Source organism: Centruroides vittatus, unplaced genomic scaffold, assembly GCF_030686945.1.
Source record: "Centruroides vittatus isolate TY-2023 unplaced genomic scaffold, ASM3068694v2 scaffold_712, whole genome shotgun sequence".
Lineage (NCBI taxonomy): Eukaryota > Metazoa > Arthropoda > Arachnida > Scorpiones > Buthidae > Centruroides > Centruroides vittatus.
Genome location: NW_027122715.1, coordinates 1,360,576 through 1,381,749, shown reverse-complemented (window position 1 = coordinate 1,381,749; position 21,174 = coordinate 1,360,576). Strand labels below are relative to the sequence as shown.

The following is a 21,174-nucleotide window of genomic DNA, read 5'->3' as shown; positions in this document are numbered from 1 at the left end:
TTTGAAATAAAACACATTATAATTTTCCCATTGAAATGAATGGGATTTGCTTATTCATTTAATGACTTTGCTTTGTGATAGAGTTTTCAGAAACAAATTAAAGTCATTAAGTGTAATTCAAAGAGAAATTTTTCCTTTAGTCTCATTTGCCAAAAAGATAAGAGAATATGGATTGTTTCATAATTCTTGTTATTTTTATTGTCATTCATTTGGCAAATTAAATTTAATCCTGAAATTTAAGAAATAAATTTTATCTTTTAGATTCATTAATTAATAAATTTCAGAAATGTTATAAATATATCATTTTAGATGACAAATATAACAAATGTATTATCCACTTAAGGAAAACCAAAGATTATTCTTTAATTATAGTTGAATCAAGAAGGGAAATAAAAAAGGATAAATTATAAAGTCAAAATTTTAAATTTTACTCTATAATTCTTTATAACAACTAACTTCAAAACTTCTTGATCAACTGATAAATATAATCCCACACATTCAGCTCTACATTCTTCATAAGATGACCCAAGTGCTGCAAATTTAGAATAAAATGTGTCTCCTTCATCATACCAACTTGAAATCTAAATCAAAATAAATGAAACAATGTTATGAAATTTGTGGAAAACTTTTACATACATTCTTTTTATTATATTATGTAGAAAAAATACTTTCTGCATCAAAACAAAATAAAAAAATGTTTATAATATAAAATTTTGTAATAAATGTAAAAAAAATGGAAAAACTTTCATAAATCTTAAAACTAAAAATACTTTGATTTCATTTTAATATTACAGGCATATTTCGATGAATTTTCATAGATGTTCGCTTAAACGTTCCAATTTCCATAAAGCAATGCAATGGCGCTACATGAAATTCTTAAATTTAATTGAAAATGTTTTACTAAGTGATTCAGAAAAGTAATTTTGTTCATAGATTGAACAGAATTTATGCATAGTATTATCAACTAGCAATGAGACAATTAATCAAAGTCGAGGATCGGAAAAATAGGACATTTTCCAGGAATCGGAATTGAGCAAATCTCATCACGATTTCTGATTCTTAAAATGATTCTTTTACATTTAACAAGAAACTTATTTGTTTCAGTCGAAGATTTAAAAAATTTTTTCAAATTACAATATTAACAATGAAGTATTAGTTTATTGGAAACTTTTATATTGCCAAAGCAGAGAGCATGTGACAACCATATATAAGATGACATCTGTCATGGCAGACTTTTCTTTCACATTGTCAGAGTGACAAGAGATTGCACTCAGTTGGATTTAACTGTCACCGTTTTAGGGAAGATAAGGTGACATTAATTTGCCACCCAGCCGGTATTGGGTCAGCTTGACCGGCAGTTTCAAATTGAGGCTGGCAGTTGACAAAACATTTAAGTGTCTACAAAACAGTTTAAATATAAACAAAATTATATCTTAATTGAAAAAAAATATATATAAAATTGTTTATAATATTTAGAACGTTTACTTATAATGATAAAATGCTTGAACAACAAGGGGATTTAGATTTCTGATTAATGATAAATTTTTTCATTATCTTCCAAAACATTGCAAAAAATTTAACTTACAAATAATTACAAATTTTTTTTTTTTTTTGATAAATTAAACTAGTAGAGATAAAAATGTACATTGAATTCAAGAAGTGATATTACAGAAAATTTACTTTTTTTACTAATGTTTATAATATGGATATTTTGCCTGTAACTTAATTTTTAAAAAATATAATTACCTTTTCTTTGGTTTCTGTATGAAGAACAGTTTCTTTATCAAAATTGAAAGAACCATCTTTATCTCTTCTGAAAAGTTTTCCACTTCCATGACCTAGAAGTTCATGCAAGCCTACTTGCACTTCAAAAGCTCCTACTCTGTGTTTACTAAATAATTCCTAAATAAATTAATTTTATCTTATTTATATTTATAAGATCTATAAAAGAAATTTTATCTTATATTTATAAGATAAAATTTCTTTGCATTGAGAATTTTTGATATTTAAATAATCAATATTAACAACACAGATATACAGTTTTTATAGTTCTGTATAGCTTAAATATTTTCCTCAAGTTTCATCATTTAATATACAAGGTTCCTACTCAAATTTTTGTTTTAAATTCCATGTCTTTCCCTGACCAACTTTGTTCAAATTCCCTGACCCTCACACCCCTTACAGTATGACAAATTGACAAAATAAAACAGCATTTGACTTACTATGCACATATGCTGTTGCTTCTTAACTTTTTAATTAGTTATTTTTTTCTAATTAACTGATATATATATATATTTTTATAATTGCCAATTTATTAAAACTAAAAATAAAATGTTTTATTAAATTATAATAGTTTATGCTGTTATTAATCCACAACTATAAATCTACATGGTTTTGAAAAAAGCATTATTTACCAATTACTGTGTTTCCCCAAAAATAAGGCCAGATCTTATATTCCTGATTGTTTTTATGCTAGTGAAGTCTTGGCCTTAGTCAAGCATTTTGTCAGCAAGAAAAATCAACAAGGCAGCCAAGGAGACAAATTTCCCGAAGAAAACCCAGAAAACTCCATGTGGCCACTCCATCTAAGACAAGGCACAAACCCATGACCGAACTCCCAGTATTCAGGGAACAGTTTTCTGAACACTAATGAAAATCCCTGATTTTTCCTGACTTTCCAAGTGTGTAGGAACCCTGAGTATAAAACTTTTCTTTATTTATTCATAAATTTTAATCAGTCTTACTTAAAGAAATATTATTTTTTCTAGTTTGACATTTTTAATATTTAAAAATGTCAAACTAGAAAAAATAAAATTCCATTTTCAGAACTTTCTAAAATTTAATTTGAAATGAACTAAAAACTTTGAATACAAAAAACTGAATAGCAGCATATTTTGTTAACAATATTCTATTTAATTGTATTTTTAAAATTTTACATTTTATAAATAAAACTTATTTAAATATGCAAACAAACATTGTCAAAAAAACACTATAGCAAATACCTCTTTAAATAAGTACAATAAAGTTTTAAAAATATGAAGTTTGAAATCTGAAAAACAGAATTAAATGGAATATATTTTATATAACAATTAACTTACTTGGTCAGATTTATTTAAAAAGTTTGGTGATGTTTCCCTAAAACTTGCCAATAGAACATTACCCAAAGACACATTTTTGAAGCCTTCATCTTGTCTAATTTCATCATCTATAAAAATTATAAAAAGATATATGTTTACAGTTTAACATTAATAAGTTTCATATATGATCTAATGACATTTGAATAAATTCTGCACTAGAAATTTCAAATTCATACATTAATAATGTAGTTAACATTTGTATATAACAAAAAAAAAAAAAAAAAAAAAAAAAGCTTAAAATCTGGCAAAAAGAGAATTTAAACTTTTTAGATTTTAACGCTTAAAATGTTAATTTCATAAACTGAAAATACACTGGTTATGAAATCTTAGATAATACTTACCAGATATTAAAATTCTAATTGGACATTCACAGAAATAAAGACATATTTTAATTATGAATATGGTAATTATTTTATTTTACTTTTCAATATTTATCATCATCTAACATTTCTCCATTTAAAATTTCTAACTTTTGACCTCCAATACAGCCCTTGCACTTCCAGCACTTATAATTAATTAATAACAATACTAGAATAATAATAATAATAAATAATAATGAAAGTTAGTTAATTTGTTTGTTTGTTTTTTTTGTTAAGTTTGACAGCACAACACTTGGGCGATCTGCCTAGGGGATGCCTTCCGGGAGGTCTTTTTAAGGGTAACTGACCCTATTCAAGCATTACAGATGTGGAGAAAACCCAGAAAACTCCACATGGCCAGCCCATCCAGAGAAGGCATGAACCCACAACCAAATTCCCAGTGTTCAGGGAAAGAACCACTTGGCCACTGGTGGGCAATAATGGAAATGCAAGGATGGTGCTGAAAGTTAAAGGTTAATCATAGTTCAATTTATTGATTCATCATTTAAAATTTTTATTTAAGAAAATTCAAAACAAGACAATTAAACCAAATAAACAAATCATTATTTAAAGAGCCAAACTCTTACTTTAACCAAAACATAATCAGTCTTTTTATAAATCACCATCATAACATAGGTTTAATAATGTTTGTGTAAAAGTGATGTAACATATGATGATTGACAGCTCAAACTTTCTCTGAATCAAAGTTAATCTGAATTTATTAAAGTGTTTTCATAAAATCAAATTTGTTAGTTTTATCAATAAATACATAATGATGAGACTATATTATGTAATATTTCATAGCCTATCACTAAATAATAGCCTTCATTATACTGGTAGAAAATTTAATTGTTATCAGAAAAAAAAAAAAATATTTCTGAATAAACATATCCACATGACAATATGCTAATGCGTAATGTTAATAAAAACAGCAGGATATCAATCTTTTTCATTTTCTAATTTTTGAAATTAATATTCATATTCTTTCCTAATTAATCTATTTTTCAGATAGATCACTTTATCGCATTATAGGTCTTTGATTTTTATAATACAACCTTTACATTTAACCATGTTGTTATTGTACATATGAAGAAAAAAAACTTTTACAATAGGTTGTTCTGGGATATATGTAAGATGGTGGCTGTAAGCAGTGAATTTTTTTTTTAATAATTCATATTGTGAGAGACATTTTACATTATTATAATTACTTTTTCAAAATTACACTAATAGAAAAAACTGACATCAGGAATTTGTAGATTCCTCTAATAATATTAATTTAACTCAGATTTCTTAAAAAATAATATTCCTATTCACACCTAGTTTTATGATGCAAAACATGACTGCAAGTAAGCAATCAAGTGGATATATGCACCAGGTAATTTAGACAAGAATAATTTCACAAGGAAGTTTTAAATACTACCAATTGTTTAAAAACTTTGATTTTTCATTAATCTGATGTCACTATTTCTTTATATCATATAATAGTTAAAATTTAATAGTAGACAACTGATCAGATCGTATGTTATAATCAATCAAAATACAGTCAAATGTTGGTTTTCAAACATAATTTGTTCCTAAAAGTTTTTCTAAACTGAACAAATTTTCTCATAAACAATATAAATGGATTAATCCATTCCTGATCCCCAAATAAAGCTTTTTTTTTTTTTTTTTTTAACCTTTTGCAATATTTTTATACAGATGCAACATAATATAGTATATAATAAAATACTGTATTATATTATATAAACTTAAAATAATTTGACTTCAGCACCTTTAAAGACAAATTCTTGGATGCCATTTATATTATGAGAGTCAATTAACACAGTTTTTATTAATTAATGTGATTTAAATTCAACTGCAGCATGTAACAAAAAAAGTAGTAATATATTTCCTGCATGTGCATTGAAATCTAATTTAAATAGTAACATCATTGATGATTCGGGTCATGACGTCTAATGATGTGGGTGATCTCAGCGCCACTAACTTCTGAATCAGTAGTCCTGAAAGTTGTATTATAAAAATCAAAGACCTATAATCAGATAAAGTGACCTATCTGAAAAATAGATTAATTAGGAAAGAATACGAATATTAATTTCAAAAATTAGAAAATGAAAAAGGTTGATATCCTACTGTTTTTATTAACACTGATTGGTTGAGCCGTCGACTTTATTTAATTAATTAACATAGGAAGTATAGGGACTTGACTATCTGTGTCTCTCTAATCTGTGGTTGGCTCTTGCTGAGTATCGTTTGGCAACAAAGTTATCATATGCCAACTGGGGCAAATATGAGTTTGAAATCCTGTTCATGAATTGATTTGTTTGAAAAGTGAGCCATTCAAAACCTGAGGTTTGACTGTATATTATGTAGATTTAACAGTAACTTGATATTAAGGTATTAAATAAATAATTGTTTCTTAAGAAATACCTTCACATGAAACCTCATATGGGCTCATATCTTTAAAACATTTAGTTATAAGATATGTATAAATTATTTGATTAGTTTAACAATAATTTCTCATTTGCATAAAAAGTAGCATTGAACAGTATATTTTTATGCTATGAACTCAGAATAAAAGTAGAATTTTAGTTGGTTAACATTATAATACATTTACTGGATTTCAATTTAATATTATATATAAAATATCCATTACACATTAGCATAAATAAAATTTTTAAAATGATTTTGTAATACTTACAATTTGGTATACATATACCAACAGGAATATCACTTGCAGCAAAAGTTAATACATCTAAAGATGTAAAATCTGGTTTCAAGAATTTATCTTTTTCATATGCAGCAGGCCAAGGTAATAATGGTAAAAATTTTGTAGAATTATTAACAAGTTCATTGAATTTGGCACTCATATTTTTATTTACTACTGCAACAAATCCTATAGAAATAAAATTCAATAATAAAAATAATGCTTTCTTATAAATTATGTTAAAAATTATTTACTATTTCAAATTTTATACATAAATTCTCAAAAACTGTAGTGTTGAAATTTTATACAAATAATAATTATTAACAAATGAATATGAAATTACCTTCAAATTCTCCTCTCATTCCAGCAGGATCTCTATACGTTTCAATAAATCCTATGTAACTGAAAATTTAAAATTTGATCTAATTAAAATAATATTTAATTTTTAAACATAAATTATAAATGATTATGGTTTATTTTAAAGTAAAATTTTAATTCTGATTCTTTAAATACAACTGAAAAAATAACTGCAAATTTTCATATAAATGTAAATAATTAAGAATGTGTACATATATAAAGAAATATTTGCATATATTTGTGTACAAAATATCATCTGTCAAACATGTGTAAAAGTGTAAAACCGAAAGAGAAAGAACAAGGACAAATTGATATTTTATGGCCACAGTTACAAAACTATTAATATCATGCTCTAGCTACCCAAACAGGAAGGAGTCACAATGTTGTGTACAACTATATTAAAAAAAGTGATAAATAGAACTAAAAAAAAACCAATGGTGGAAGTTGTTGTTCTAAGTTTAATGCAAGAAATAAGAGGCAAATTTTGAGGGTTGCAAGCAAAAGTGTGGCATCAGCATAAAAAATTGTAAATCAATTAGAGTTAAAAGTTCATCCCTGTACTGTTCAAAGAGTGATAAAATCCTCAGAACAACTTAGAGGAAAGAAACTGAAAAGAAAATCTACCCTAACTAAAGAACATAAAACTGCAAGATTGACTTATGCATGAGATCACATGTCCTGGGATACAGAATGGTAATAGGTTATTTTTTCAGATAAAAAATGTTCAATCTGAATGGTACAAATGGCCTGAACTATAATTTTCATGATTTGCACAAAGAAAAAAGTATTTTATCTTGATGACAGATGGGTGATAGCTCCATTATGGTGCGGGGCATCATTTCTTGAAAGGGAAAGTCACCAACTGAATTCGTAAATAGATGGATGGATTCAAAAAGTATCAGAAGCTGATTGAAATTACTTTACTTCCAACTGTATGAAAATTAGCAGGCAGAATATTTTATTTTATACAAGACAATGCATCTTTCCATTCACCTTGCACCACAAAAAATTGGCTTCAGTAAAAGCAAGTTCAACCATTGGATCATCCACTCAATCTCCAGATCTAAACCCAAGTAAGAATATCTAGGATGTGCTCTCAAACTGTATAGGCCAAGGGTCGGAAAGTGCGGCTCTTTGCATAGACGTTTATGGCTCTTCGGACATAAACTCCAATTTCACCTCATCTCAAGCAGCCTTATAACTCCAGTTTATGAGATAGAGCCGCCGAACAAACTTCGACTCGTACGACATACTCTCTACCCCTCTTTAGCCTGTCCGCACATGATCACACTCGCGTTGATCAATATGAATCGCATGCGAGTGGTAGCATTTGAAGCATATCTATATATATAACCCATTGAATGTGCGTCTGTCCGTTGTCCATGTAACATTATGCCAAAAAGGCCACTAGAGGCGCCCCTGTCGTGTGTCATATTTCGCACATTTAAATTAACAATATAAATTATTATTTACATTAACAGTATAAATTACTATTATTCATTTGGTCAATAGCCAATAACAATATAAATAATTCAGTATATTTGTAATAGGAAATTATTATTGTCACAAAATGCCTGTAACGCTCACTAGGGGACGTCTTTCAACATGGTCGGCGATCGGTCAAGCATTTAAGCCTCGATGCGGCTCTCTGGTACTTTTGTTATCCTGTTTCCATGCCAATTTGGCTCTTCTCACTTGACAAACTGCCGACCCTTGGTATAGGCTGATAGAAAACAATACAGTTCAGTAAAAGACTTAAAAGTTGCAGTGGAGCATGGCATGCTATACCAACTTCCATACTCAAAACATTTATTATAAGTATGCCAGACTGTATTTTTGAGGTTATTCAAAAAGTGGAGGGTACACAAGATTTTAGATCTATTATTTGCAGTTATTTTTTCAGTTGTATTTAAAATTTTGTCAACATAAATTACCTGGTTTTCTACTTTTCGAAAGAATTATTCCAATACTATTCTTTTATTATTGTATAAACCTATTAATTTTCTTTTTAAAGCATGTGAACATGATTGAACAATAATTTTAATTAAGTTAGTTGTTTAAGTGGAATTTTTGCTTGTCTTTAAAGTTTATTCACCACTAAGCTTATGCATATATCTGAAACTACACTAACTTATCACTACTGTTTTTATGTTTAATTTATAATGGAATTCCAAAAAATTAACATAAACAAATGTGTTTGGTCTACTTCTAAGACATGCTTCAAGTTATTGAAATTGCTTTAATATTTGAAAATTGAATGCTCTGAAGAAAATTTGTATAAATTTGAATTCAAATTTTAACCAATGGGTTACTTGCCCAGTTTACGGACAAGTGAAACATTTAAAATAGAATTACATCGTATATTCCATCCTGCAATTTGCTATCAACCATACTACCATCCATCTTGAAATTTTAATGTCCTTTCAATGGTATCAATAGTAGACATTATTCTGGATATTCTACATTTTCAGAAAAAAAAAACTGATATGTAACTATAATTTTGTATTAGCTTAACTATAAAGGATATTTTATATGCTTTATAGTTAAGCCAAAAACAACACTGTTTAGTTTTTTAAGAAAAACTAATAAGCATGGTAGTGAAGCAATCAAATCAACAATGGAATCATCAATTACTCACAGACTGCACAGGCTTTGCAGTGATTAATTAAATTCTGCAAAATATCTTTTAAATGCATTTCAATATAAGTGAATATAGATTATTTATGAATATGGGAAAAACTATTTCTGTGAGTGAAGTATATAGAGTGTAAAAATGAAGAACTTACAGTATATGAGCAACACAAATATTTAAGTGAAATTAAGCCAAGACAAGACAGATACTTCAGCAACATAAAACAGGAAAAACCAAAGAAAGAAAATGGAATCTGACAAACAACAAAATCTCAAAAAAAAAAAAAAAAAAAAAAAAAAAAAAAAAAAAAAAAAAATGAAATATTATGTAACACTGTAGAGAGAAGTGTATTATGTATTATAGAAAGCTAAATGTAGAAAATGTCAAAAACAGATTAAAGCTGTACAGTTGAAATGAATGCATTGACAAGATTTTGCATATTATTAAAGTACAAAATAAAATATGAAAAAATTACATAAGTGATGAACATAAAGAAATCAATTATTGATAAAATAAAAAAAATCAGTTAATATAGTGTGATTATATGAAGACACAAATTGCCAAGGATAGCCATGAATACACAAAAAAAATGAGAGAAAGACTGAGAAAAATCTGGGAAGAAAGTATACAAAAAAATGATGGAAGAGAGATAACAAGAAAAAAATATGTACGAATAGAACAGTGAAAAGCTGAAGATTCTAAAGACTGATTTTTATATATCGGTATATAATATATCTTGTTTGTTTGTAGAGAAAGAGGGTTGTATTTACAAAAAAACAGAAAACTTTAGCTGGCATCGCTATTAGGATCTACTATTTACATTTAACTACACAACATTGGAATGTTGTGTAGTTAAAATATAACTTACGACTCACAAACCAATTTACCCAGTGTGAATAATGTTTAAGTCAGTGATTCTCAATCTGTGTTCCATGGAACACAGGTGCTCCGTGAAGCCACTTCAAGTGTTCCACAAAGAAAAAACAAATATACAATTAAAAACTGTTGCAAAAGAAAAATCAATACAATGTAACATAATTTTTGTATGGGAATGTAATTAGCAAATGCCATTGTCATCATCTACTAGACAAAGTGCGCTTGATTTCAAAAAGATTTGCCACCCCTGCTTTAAAGCTGATGTATTGTTAAGTGTTCCGCAGAAAACAATGTGAAAGTTTAGTGTTCCCTGACTTCAAAAAGATTGAGAACCACTGGTTTAAGCGACAAACATTTTCATTACCCCTTCTGGGCACTTCAGAATGAAGTGTCCAGAAGGGGTAACGAAAATGTTCGTCACTTAAACGTTAGTCACACTGGGTAATTGATTTGTGAGTCGTAAGTTTTATAAACAACAGAAAATTTTACTATGTATGGGTGGACAATATATATATCAGGCATGGGCAAATGCGACTCTTGCTGAAAGTGTTAATTTCTGTTTTTTATTATTATTTTTACAATTTTGTGAAAATATGTTTATTAAAAAAATTCAATATTTGTTTTATATTATATTTATATTATATAATAAAATCGCGCGCCTTACCATACTATCCGCCACAACGGTACAGAACTGCGACTCCCATGCATTTTGCAAAACCTACATTTCAGCTCCCACTGAACTCTTGCTTGCCCACCCCTGATATATATTGTCCACCCATTCTGGATAAATTATATATATAATCCATCCAGTCAAAAATATGTGAGGAGAACACTGTACTGCTTGCTTATTCATATATCTTTCATCTATCTATCTACAACAGAATCTTTCATGATCATTTCACTAATCATGAAAAATTCCTTAGTTTGTGAATCTTAGTGAGGAAAGTTAAAATTCATAAGGTCCAAAGAAAGATGCAAATGAAAATTCCAATCATCTTCCATGTCTTCATCCTAGCAGTACCTCTCAAAAGTTTCCTGCGGGAAATCTTCAAGAGAAGCTGCTAGACAAGGCACCTTCAAGAGAACTTTCCTTCATGTTCTCCTTTCATTGACACAAAATTAAATATAATTAATAACATTTGAGAGAACTTATTTCACCATATTTAGTACTAATAAATAAATAAAATATTCCAACCATATCCTTAAAAAAGTAAAAGTTTTATTGTTGAACAATAAAAAACTCTCAGCAGTTTAAATTATTATTAACTATACTACAAGATAACTAATAATTAATATACTTCAATATAGCAATCGTGATAAATATAGTACACAAGTGACATTTTTTATATAGAACCAGGTAAAAATTATAGTTACTGAAACTGTCATTAACAAGTTAAACAGGACAATAACATTTACAATTCTGACAAAAATAAAACAGTTCATATTTAATTTTTAATCACACCTAAATAATAATTTAATGTTAATTAATGAATTTTTTATAATGTTTGCACTTTTATATTTTCATGAAAAATTTAAAAATATAACCTCAGCTATAGTAGTTCATTCAGTTATCATGGCAGTTTTTCTAAATTTATTATGTTTGTTGTTGTTATATTATACTTTTTATAAGAAATAAGAAATTAAAACTCATTTTAGTATAATATTTAAACTATTTAAAAATGTATACATTTAGAGACTCAGTTGATATGATTTTAAATTTAAAAATGAAAAATGAGAGCATAAGAAAAAGAGCTTAAATAATTTTTTATATTTACTACCTTTTAATTAAAAGTTTATACTTTAATTTTATAATTAACTAATAGTTATCTTTTAAAATATGTTATAATTAGTGCAACTGTGATTATATAAATATAAACGATTTTACTAAACCTGATACATTGCAAAGACACCATCAACTACCATAAATCATTGGACTATAATTTGGCAATAATAAATTACAAATAAATTTGACCATAGAGGGTAGTGTTAGGCATCATTTCATATTAAATTTAATACAGTAATTATAATTTAATTAAATAATTTTTAGACTAAACTGGAAGAAAAGAATCGGCCCAAAGCAGGACTTGAACCCGCAACTGCCGCTTACTGTGCGGATGATTATTGCAAATTATAGCCAAATAATTTGTGGCAGTTGATGGTGAGTTGTTGCAACTGTGATTCTTGTGATATTAAAAAAAAAACTCACGTTTCTACTACTGGCCCTTTGTCTTTTATCCAATAACGAGAACCATCTTTATGAGCATCTAATGATCCTGTTCTAAAGCTCTGAACATACTTATCCAACATTTTTTTTTCATCTTCATTTGCTGAGAAAATCTAAAAATAATAAATTTTAAGCATTTGCAGTATACAAGAACTTAAATTTGACCATTTTACAATTAGCAATTGTTATTTATATATATATTAAAAGAAATTATCCATCAAAAGTTATCTGACATCTGTTATATAGTTAATTTCAAAACTAATGCATGATATGAAGTCATATTTTTTTTAAAGTAAAAGAATTTTTTAAAAGTTAGAAACATTTTTTCAAAATTAAAATTGATAAATAATTGGTATAATTTAATTAATATTAATAATTTAATGGCTAATTAGGTTGTTTGGAAAGTAATTTTGTTTTTTTATTACTAGAGGAATTAGATGTAGTTTTACCAGCCAATTTTATTTTAAACCACATTTTCATTATATACTTCGACAGCTGACATTTTAAGGCTTATTTGTAAAAAATTTTGTTTGATTCTGTACAATTGTTTTTTTTCGATGACCCATCAAATATGGAAAACCGAAAGAATCATTTTCGCCATATTTTGCTTTTTTATAACTAAAAAATCAAAATGCTGTTCAAACAAGAAAAAAATTGTGGTACATGTTTGGAGAGGATGTGTTGAGAGAAAGACAGTGCCAAAACTGATTTACAAAATTGCATTCTGGCAATTTTAATATCAAAGATACACCACATTCTGAATGGCCAATGAAAACAAAATAATGGTACCAATTGAAGCAATCTGCCGTATAACAACACGTGAAATCACTAAGAGATTAAATGTGTTAAATTGAACCATTTATTATTACTTAAAATGAATTGGTTTCGTTTCAAAGCTCGATATATGGGTTCCACATGTTATTAACGAGAGATGCTCTCTATGGTTGGATTTTAAAGAAATTTTTTTTGAGCTTTTACCAGACAATTTAACAATTGATTCAAAAGTGTACTGCCATTGAGTAAACAAATTGAGTAATATCATCAAACAGAAAAGGCCAGAATTGATCAACAAACAAAGTGTAGTGTTTTACCATGATAATGCCAAATTTCACACAAGTTTGGTAACTTGTCAGAAACTGTTAAGCCTGGAATCCGCGACGTAATCGTAAAACTGAAAGCCAAACTGACGAAACTTTCAGTTGGACAGAAACAAGACTGAAAGCAGAGTTAAAAATTATTTAACTTTTCCGTTTTCATTCTGTCATGAAGCAACCAATAAAAACGCGAGGATTTGTGACACGTAGTCATGTGCATTCGTCACGTGTAGTTTATTGTCGTAATGGAAGAAAGTGTAGCGAAAAAGATGAGGAAACAAATAGATTTGGAATTATTCACTGAAGAAGTTAGAAAATACAACAAAAAATGTAAATAATTCAAAGATTATTAACAATAAAATTGTTAATAAATGCAGAGAAAGCAAGGCAGAATCCGTAGCATCGTCCATGTTTGACTCTACAATTACAAAACTGATCAACAGATGGTGCAGTTCCACGTAACGTGCTAATGGAGTCAAGTTAAAACGAAAACAAAACAAAAATGAAAACTCTATGTTTGAATTCTGTTTCTGAGTTTCTGTTTTCAGGTAATGTGGAGTCCAGGCTTTATAGCTTAGATGGGATGTGTTATCACACCAACCATATTCGCCATATCAGGCACACTCAGATTATTATTTGTTCCGGTCTATACAAATTTTTTTTAACTGTAAGACATTTACTTGAAATGACAATGTCAAAAACCACTTGGATCAGTTTTTTGTAGACAATGATCAAAATTTTTATGAATGTGAAATCATGCTACTACCAGAAACAATGACAACAGGTATTTGACCAAAATGGTCAATATGTAATTCAATAAAATATTTATTTATTATAAGAATATTGCGTTTATTTTTCTATGGAAAAAACGAAATTACTTTCCGAACAACCCAATAATTATAATCTGATAAAAAATTCAGAATCAAAATGCAAACTCAGAAACAATAATTTAGGCAATGCACAGCTGCTTAACTGTTTTAATTTTGTGTAAAGATAATTGGCAACAAACTACAAATTTTTAAAGAAATATAATGCTTTTTCACATTTTTTTTAATCTCAACATTTTGGATTGAATAATTTAAATCTTGAGTTTCCAGAAAGTTTCTGAAATACAATAGTTTTAAAAACTAATTCTAACAGAAAATAATGCATATTTTTAATAAGTTATAATATATACATTTAATGAACGTTAAATATTTGCACATTATGGAAAGTACAAATTAATCAGAGTTATCATCTTTTCTAAATAACTACATTTGTATAAAAGTGATTAGAAAAGTGATACAGTCAAATAAAACTCAAAACAAAACAGTGATTTAACATAAAACTGGTGGTGATGAAAAACTGATAATAAACTTCTTTGTGATAGCACTTAAGAGTTTGGATTTAAAGTTCAATAAATAATTACATCTATAATTATTTACATTTATAAAACTTGTTTTTATTCATTAACCTGTTTATGAATAAATTAGATACACTTTTTCATTCTTTGTAAAATAAAATCAACTGAAATGTTTTATATAAATTAAAAACAATTGACATAAACAGAAAAGGTTGCTGTTCATTCAAAGGACATTGCAGTTTTGTTTCTTGTAACATAATATTGCTTTATAGTAGCAATTACTTCCTTGTTTTATTTCACTTGAAAAGAGTCTCAGAATGACAAAACATACTAGTAAGAATGAAACTTTAGCAGATAGTGGTTCAGGATTACTTTTTGTAATACGAAATAACAAAAATAAACCCAATTAACTTCTATGAACAAAATCAAATATATCGTAAAACTTTAACAATTATTCACAATTTCATAAAAGTCAGTATTAGGCTCAAAACATACAGAATAATAATTAAATCAATTTTTTTCTAAATAAAGATTTATAAGAAATTTAATATAAAAAAAATCTGTTTAAGCAGTAAAATGTAAAATCTGAATGTCCAAGCATTATCAAATATAACCATATCAACACACTGGAAATTTAATTAAATTGTTGTGAAAATATTTTAGACATATAGTAACTTCCATTAACTGCCAAGGAGAGAGGATATAATAAAAGAAAAACAGATTTAAAAAAATTGATTTTTAAAATGAACTATTTTGCTCATATTTAGTTACATAAAATATTATTATTATTATATAATCCAATTCTGTGATTAATAATTTTACAAAGATTTCAGTATCATTGATATTATTTAAAATGTATCATTTTTCAATAATTAAATATAATTTGTAAAAATTATCAGTATTACCATTTATTCATATTGAAAAATACCTACCTTAGCTTTCTGTAAACTATCATTTACACGCTTAAGTAATTTAGAATAATCACCACGTGTTAATACAAATTTACATCCATTAATGATGTGTTGCCCAAGAAGCCCTGAATCTTCATTATCCTCTGAAAATAGCATAATGAAATCAAATTCAAAATTTTGATATGCTATTAATAATTAATATGTTAGGATAATAAATATTCACTGTATAATAAATGGTTGTTTTGTGGTTAATGCTGATGCAGTTACAGAAGGCCATTGTAATCATTTTATTGAAAATACTGTATACAATTTAAACTAATTTTGCATATATTTATAATACTTATTAACATATATATATAAAAGTACAGATGCCACAAGGAAAGATTACCAAGTTGCAGAGCCATTATTAGAAAAAGGTTGAGAATCACTGAATTATAAAACTCATTAAAACTCCAAAATATGGTACTAATAATTTTCTGAAACTTAAATGGAAATTATGAATATATTTTCTATTATAATATATTTATAACTAATTTCTAGAACAAAATTAGAGTCTATATGTCTGTAAGAAAAATATTTATATATTTCCTAACAATTCTTTAACAAAAAGCATATTTACTATTTTTTTTAATGAATTCCTTATGCTTTTTGACATATTTTCTTCAAACATTTTTTTCCTGGTTTGATATCATTAAATATTAATTCTAGAACTAATACTCTTACTTTAATGATACATATATACTAGTTTTAATTACCTGTAGAAGCTACAGAAGCCAACCGAATTTCATATGTACTGATTCCATTATCATCAACGGTTTTAAACACTCTACTATTATAAGCTTCAATATTCTGTAATATAATTAATAAAAATTATTAATTTATATTCACAATTAATAAAATTAATATTGAACTAATTAATCAATAGCAGCATTAATTTCTAATCATTTCTAATTAATTGTATTTATCAGGTAATTAAAATCCAAATTATTATTATTTGGAATTACTCATTTTATTATACCTTTTCTTTTAAAAAGTTGGTAACAATATCAGCATCTTCTTTTGTACAATTTCCTGAGAAATATGTTGTAATTCCCTATAAAATAATTATAAATATTTTTGTTTATAAAATTATATGTATAAATTAACTTTTCAAAAAATTTTGAAGATATTACTTATTTAAATGAAAAAGTAATGAATTTTGAAATTAAATAAAAATTGCACGCAAACATAAACAATATACTTGTTATACACTGTCTAATATGCAGACATGACTACCTACAGACAGTGTATAACAAATTCACACAAGGATAAACACATTTCATTGTTACAGAGTAAAAGGCTCTTTACCAGAAAAATCATTTATATACAACAATCTTATCCCACAAACAACACTTGGACATACCAAACAACAAGTTTCAGAACAGTTACATCAACACACAAACACTAGATCAAATTAAAGACCAAACACTCATTTGATAATACCTCAACAATAGTCATTACCAAAATTTACACAAAATAACATGCAATGATAAAAACATAAACATGACAATTACAACCAAATGACATCACAAACACAGAATTAATTGATACTTACATTTATTCCAAGAAACAGTCATTAAATATACAAGTTTAGATCCTGCTCAGAACCATAAATACCCAAAATAAACACATCAAAGCAATTGGGAAATTATTATACTACCTAAATATGCATATATTATCAAAACACATTCAACTGGATTCAACACACTCAGACATATATACATTAGTTCATTCTGGTCACTATGGTTTAGTCATAAAATAGACAGTCAAAACAAACAAGTCTTAAGCTTGTTTGTTTTGACTGGTGTTAAAGGAAACAATAAGCTTACCTGACAAAAAACAAATCTAAGTCATAAGTAAATGACATTAGATAACAATTAGGCAAACTGACACAATATAGTAAAAACAACAACATACTAAAATTAAAGAGAGAAATTTAAAAGATGTTCCAGAAGATTAAAACACATTCAAAAGGTAAACGCCATATGTAGGAAGGAATACATTGACACACTCCAACAAAGGTTTACAGCTAAGTCACAAAGACTCAAACAATACAAAATCTGCACACTATGAAAACAATAAAATAAAATTATTCACAAACAGAAAAATTCTTCTATAGACAATACATACTAAACCCACCAAACAATCTCAGCACTATAGTACATCAACAGAAAAAGTCAGACTATTGGTCTGTTTTTTGTCCAATCTAAGCACAAAGATAAAACAAAGACCAAGGGAAAAACATGCACAAGACACTGACTATTTCCTGTATTAAAATAAATATACATAGCATCCAAAATTCAATATAATGGACCCACAATTGTTAAGGCATTGGATGCAAACAACATTTACAATTTCTGGTACAGAAAGTTTCCATCCATGCACAAGAAACCAGTCAAACATTTTATGCACACCAACACAATCCACAAGACATGCCAAAATCCTTTACACAGGCCATTATATATATAAAATGAGTTGGTGTTTCTGCAACAGTGCAGTGACAAACAAGTTGGTGACTGAGTGCTACTTGTATTATTCACTTTTTAACTAATTTAAAAAAATTAATTTTATATTTAGAAAGACATTATTTTTCTTACTCATGTTTAAAGTCAAAAATTTATTTTTATATTAGTAAAAATATTTCTACCTTTAATCAAATTTGTTATTCAATATTTTTCAACTGAACCACATGGTCCTTCTGCAAAGTCTAATTTATTTCCCGTATAACATTTCTATCATGTAAAATAATAAAATGATTTCTTTTGAAATACAAATCAAATGATCCTACTTAAGTAATAAAAATAAACAACAATTTGAGTGTCCACACTGGAAGTAAACATTCTAAACTTATCAAGCCATTTACTGGAACCCCTAATGGTTTTTTAATTATAATTGTTTTCTAATTTTACAATTACACTTACAATTATATATATAAAATTATATTAAAACATTAAACAAGACATTATAATATTCTGTATAATGAGGTTATTATTTAGACAGAGGTGTCCATTTCATCATATGGGAAAATAGCAGTGAGAGAACATTAAGTTGCAGTTTGCCCAACCAGATGGCCATGATAGTTAAAGCATCAGACTATCATTCTGGGGACCAGGAAACAAATCCAAGTGGGCAATAAACTCCAAAAATTTTTTATGGGTAAATATCCTGGAAATGTTGGGCTCTGTCTCTCACCATCCAGCCACCCCACTTTCAGCTTAGCCGAATACACAATGGTCCTGGAGAATAGTCATTGTGTTTTCAGCTTAGCTGAATAAACAATGACCATTCTCCAGGACCATTCTCTTAGTGCATGCCCAACAGAAATTGTCCACAATAAAAAAAATTTGTAGTTTGATCTTCATATTTCAATATGGTAAGATGGTAAGATGTGGAGTTGGAGTTCATTTTTGATGTCATTCTAAACTTAGTTCATTGTTTTTGTCTTCATGTTCAATAATTGAATGTAACAATAACATACAAAACAAACACTTTCAAATGCATATTGATGAAAATAGAACACACCTTAAAATTTTTTATTAAAGAAGTGTTGAAATTCAGCATGATGTATGATAAGTCACATACATAAAACCTAAAAAAAAAAAAAAAATACAGTCTAACTTGGTTATAACATCATCTGATATAACGACAACCCTAATGTAATGTCAAATTTTTATCGGTCTCACGACTTTACTATACTAGATAATGTTAAAAAACCCACTTGTAACGACATAAAACCCTGTTTTAACGTCATATTTGAAGCACTCCCAAATTTACAAAATTAGATTACAAATTTTATTTCACAAAGAAAATACTACGTGTTTAGTCCTAGGGTCAGAGTCCACTTCCTAGAACGACTGTGGATGGTACTCTCACCACCTGACTTCGGTGGGGTGAGGTTTGCTACACTTTTAATGACATGACGATCGGTTATTATGTACTCACTCATTCTTAAATTACTTTATGCTAAATTGTTAAATATTCTATTATTTTTAATATAACATATTACATTAAATAGTTTATAAAGAAATAATTGAATTATTTTTAATTGGCATATATTAGTTTAACCTTTTGTTGCCTTTTGATTCGACATTATTCTCAAAACCGCAAGTTTCGCCATTATTGAAACTTATGACAAATAGAAATTTCTTATAAAAGGTAATTTTTGAAATTTTAAATTACATCGATGTAAACTTAGACATAATAATGTAAATAAAGTTGATTTAAACATGTAGTTTGAATTTTTATACATATGATAATAAATTTATTATGATAATAATAGACTTTGCAGATAACGACACTCGGTTATAACGTGAAAAAATTGCCGGTCCCATGCATCCACGTTATAAACAAGTTAGACTGTACTAAAAACATACACAATACAGACTGATCACATTCTTTCCAACACACTACAAAACACATTATGCATTACAAACAAAATGTAACAACACATCATTCTTGCATAACAACAGAAAGGCTATCATACAAACTAAATGGGATGCAAAAATCATCTACTTATAGATTCAGTCATTCTACGACAAACACACAAACAACACAGAAACCTATCCACAGCATATTTAGGTAAATGCCTTCATGTTAACCTGACATAACACTAGTATTAGCTGATTCAAATACAATAAACAACACAATAATAATAATAATAATAATAATAATAAATTGAAAATATTGGAAGTAAAGAACACTTTTACCGTAAACACAAAAGAAAATTCTCAATAAAATTTATTTTATTGAAAATTTTTTTTTTAATTGATAGCTTCAATGTCATTATTTTATTTAAACAAATGCTTTATATAAAAACTATATAGTTTTAAATATAAAAATTATCTCACCTTTCCTTGAAATCCAAGCTGCTTCTCATGGCTATTCAGAGAATAAATAGATTCAGAACAATTCTTCCAAATCATTTCAAGAAGCTCTGGTTCATTTTTATATGCCATACTTGCTTTCAGAAGCTTTTCAAATTTAGCCTATTGAAGTGTTTAAATATTTATTAAATAAAATATTAATATATCAAAATAAAATTTTTTTACTTACTAAAAACTGTAATTAATATCAATATTCAGTCACAGCTAATAGAGAAATGTACTCATTGACCAAAAAAAAAAGATACACCAAGATAAAGGAGTTGGAATCAAAAATTTATAAATGAAAACATGATGATAACGGTAATAAATTATTACAATATCATAGCAAAGAGACATTTCCTAGTGGTACAACAATACAATTTCAAGGAACCTTTAGTACTTTGTAGGATCCCCTCTTGTCTGGATACATATGATGATATGGTCAGGAATGGAGACATACAGACAATGTATGCTATCTGAAACAGATTTACTCACAGATGTTACAACTGATACTCCACATCCTTCACACTCGAATGGCCAATGTTGGCATCTCATCTTGTCCCACAAATGCTTGAATGATGACAAGTCTGGAGATATGACAGCTAACCAAGTATAGCAACATAGGGATACATTCTTG

At 27.5% G+C, this 21,174-nt stretch overlaps 1 protein-coding gene across 2 annotated transcripts in view; it reads right to left on the bottom strand.

Moving 5' to 3' along the window:
* The window catches only part of LOC136989583 (dipeptidyl peptidase 3-like), a 37,904-nt gene that overhangs the window by 6,640 nt on the left and 10,090 nt on the right, over positions 1 to 21,174 (bottom strand). For both annotated transcript variants that reach the window (XM_067287799.1, XM_067287798.1), the window contains exons 5-14: positions 20,523 to 20,660; positions 16,655 to 16,729; positions 16,392 to 16,485; positions 15,658 to 15,779; positions 12,272 to 12,402; positions 6,544 to 6,602; positions 6,195 to 6,389; positions 3,099 to 3,205; positions 1,747 to 1,902; positions 457 to 581 (exon numbers count right to left, since the gene is read on the bottom strand). In XM_067287799.1, the coding sequence (XP_067143900.1) occupies positions 457 to 581; positions 1,747 to 1,902; positions 3,099 to 3,205; positions 6,195 to 6,389; positions 6,544 to 6,602; positions 12,272 to 12,402; positions 15,658 to 15,779; positions 16,392 to 16,485; positions 16,655 to 16,729; positions 20,523 to 20,660 (1,202 nt within the window). The remainder of the gene's footprint in view (positions 1 to 456; positions 582 to 1,746; positions 1,903 to 3,098; positions 3,206 to 6,194; positions 6,390 to 6,543; positions 6,603 to 12,271; positions 12,403 to 15,657; positions 15,780 to 16,391; positions 16,486 to 16,654; positions 16,730 to 20,522; positions 20,661 to 21,174) is intronic.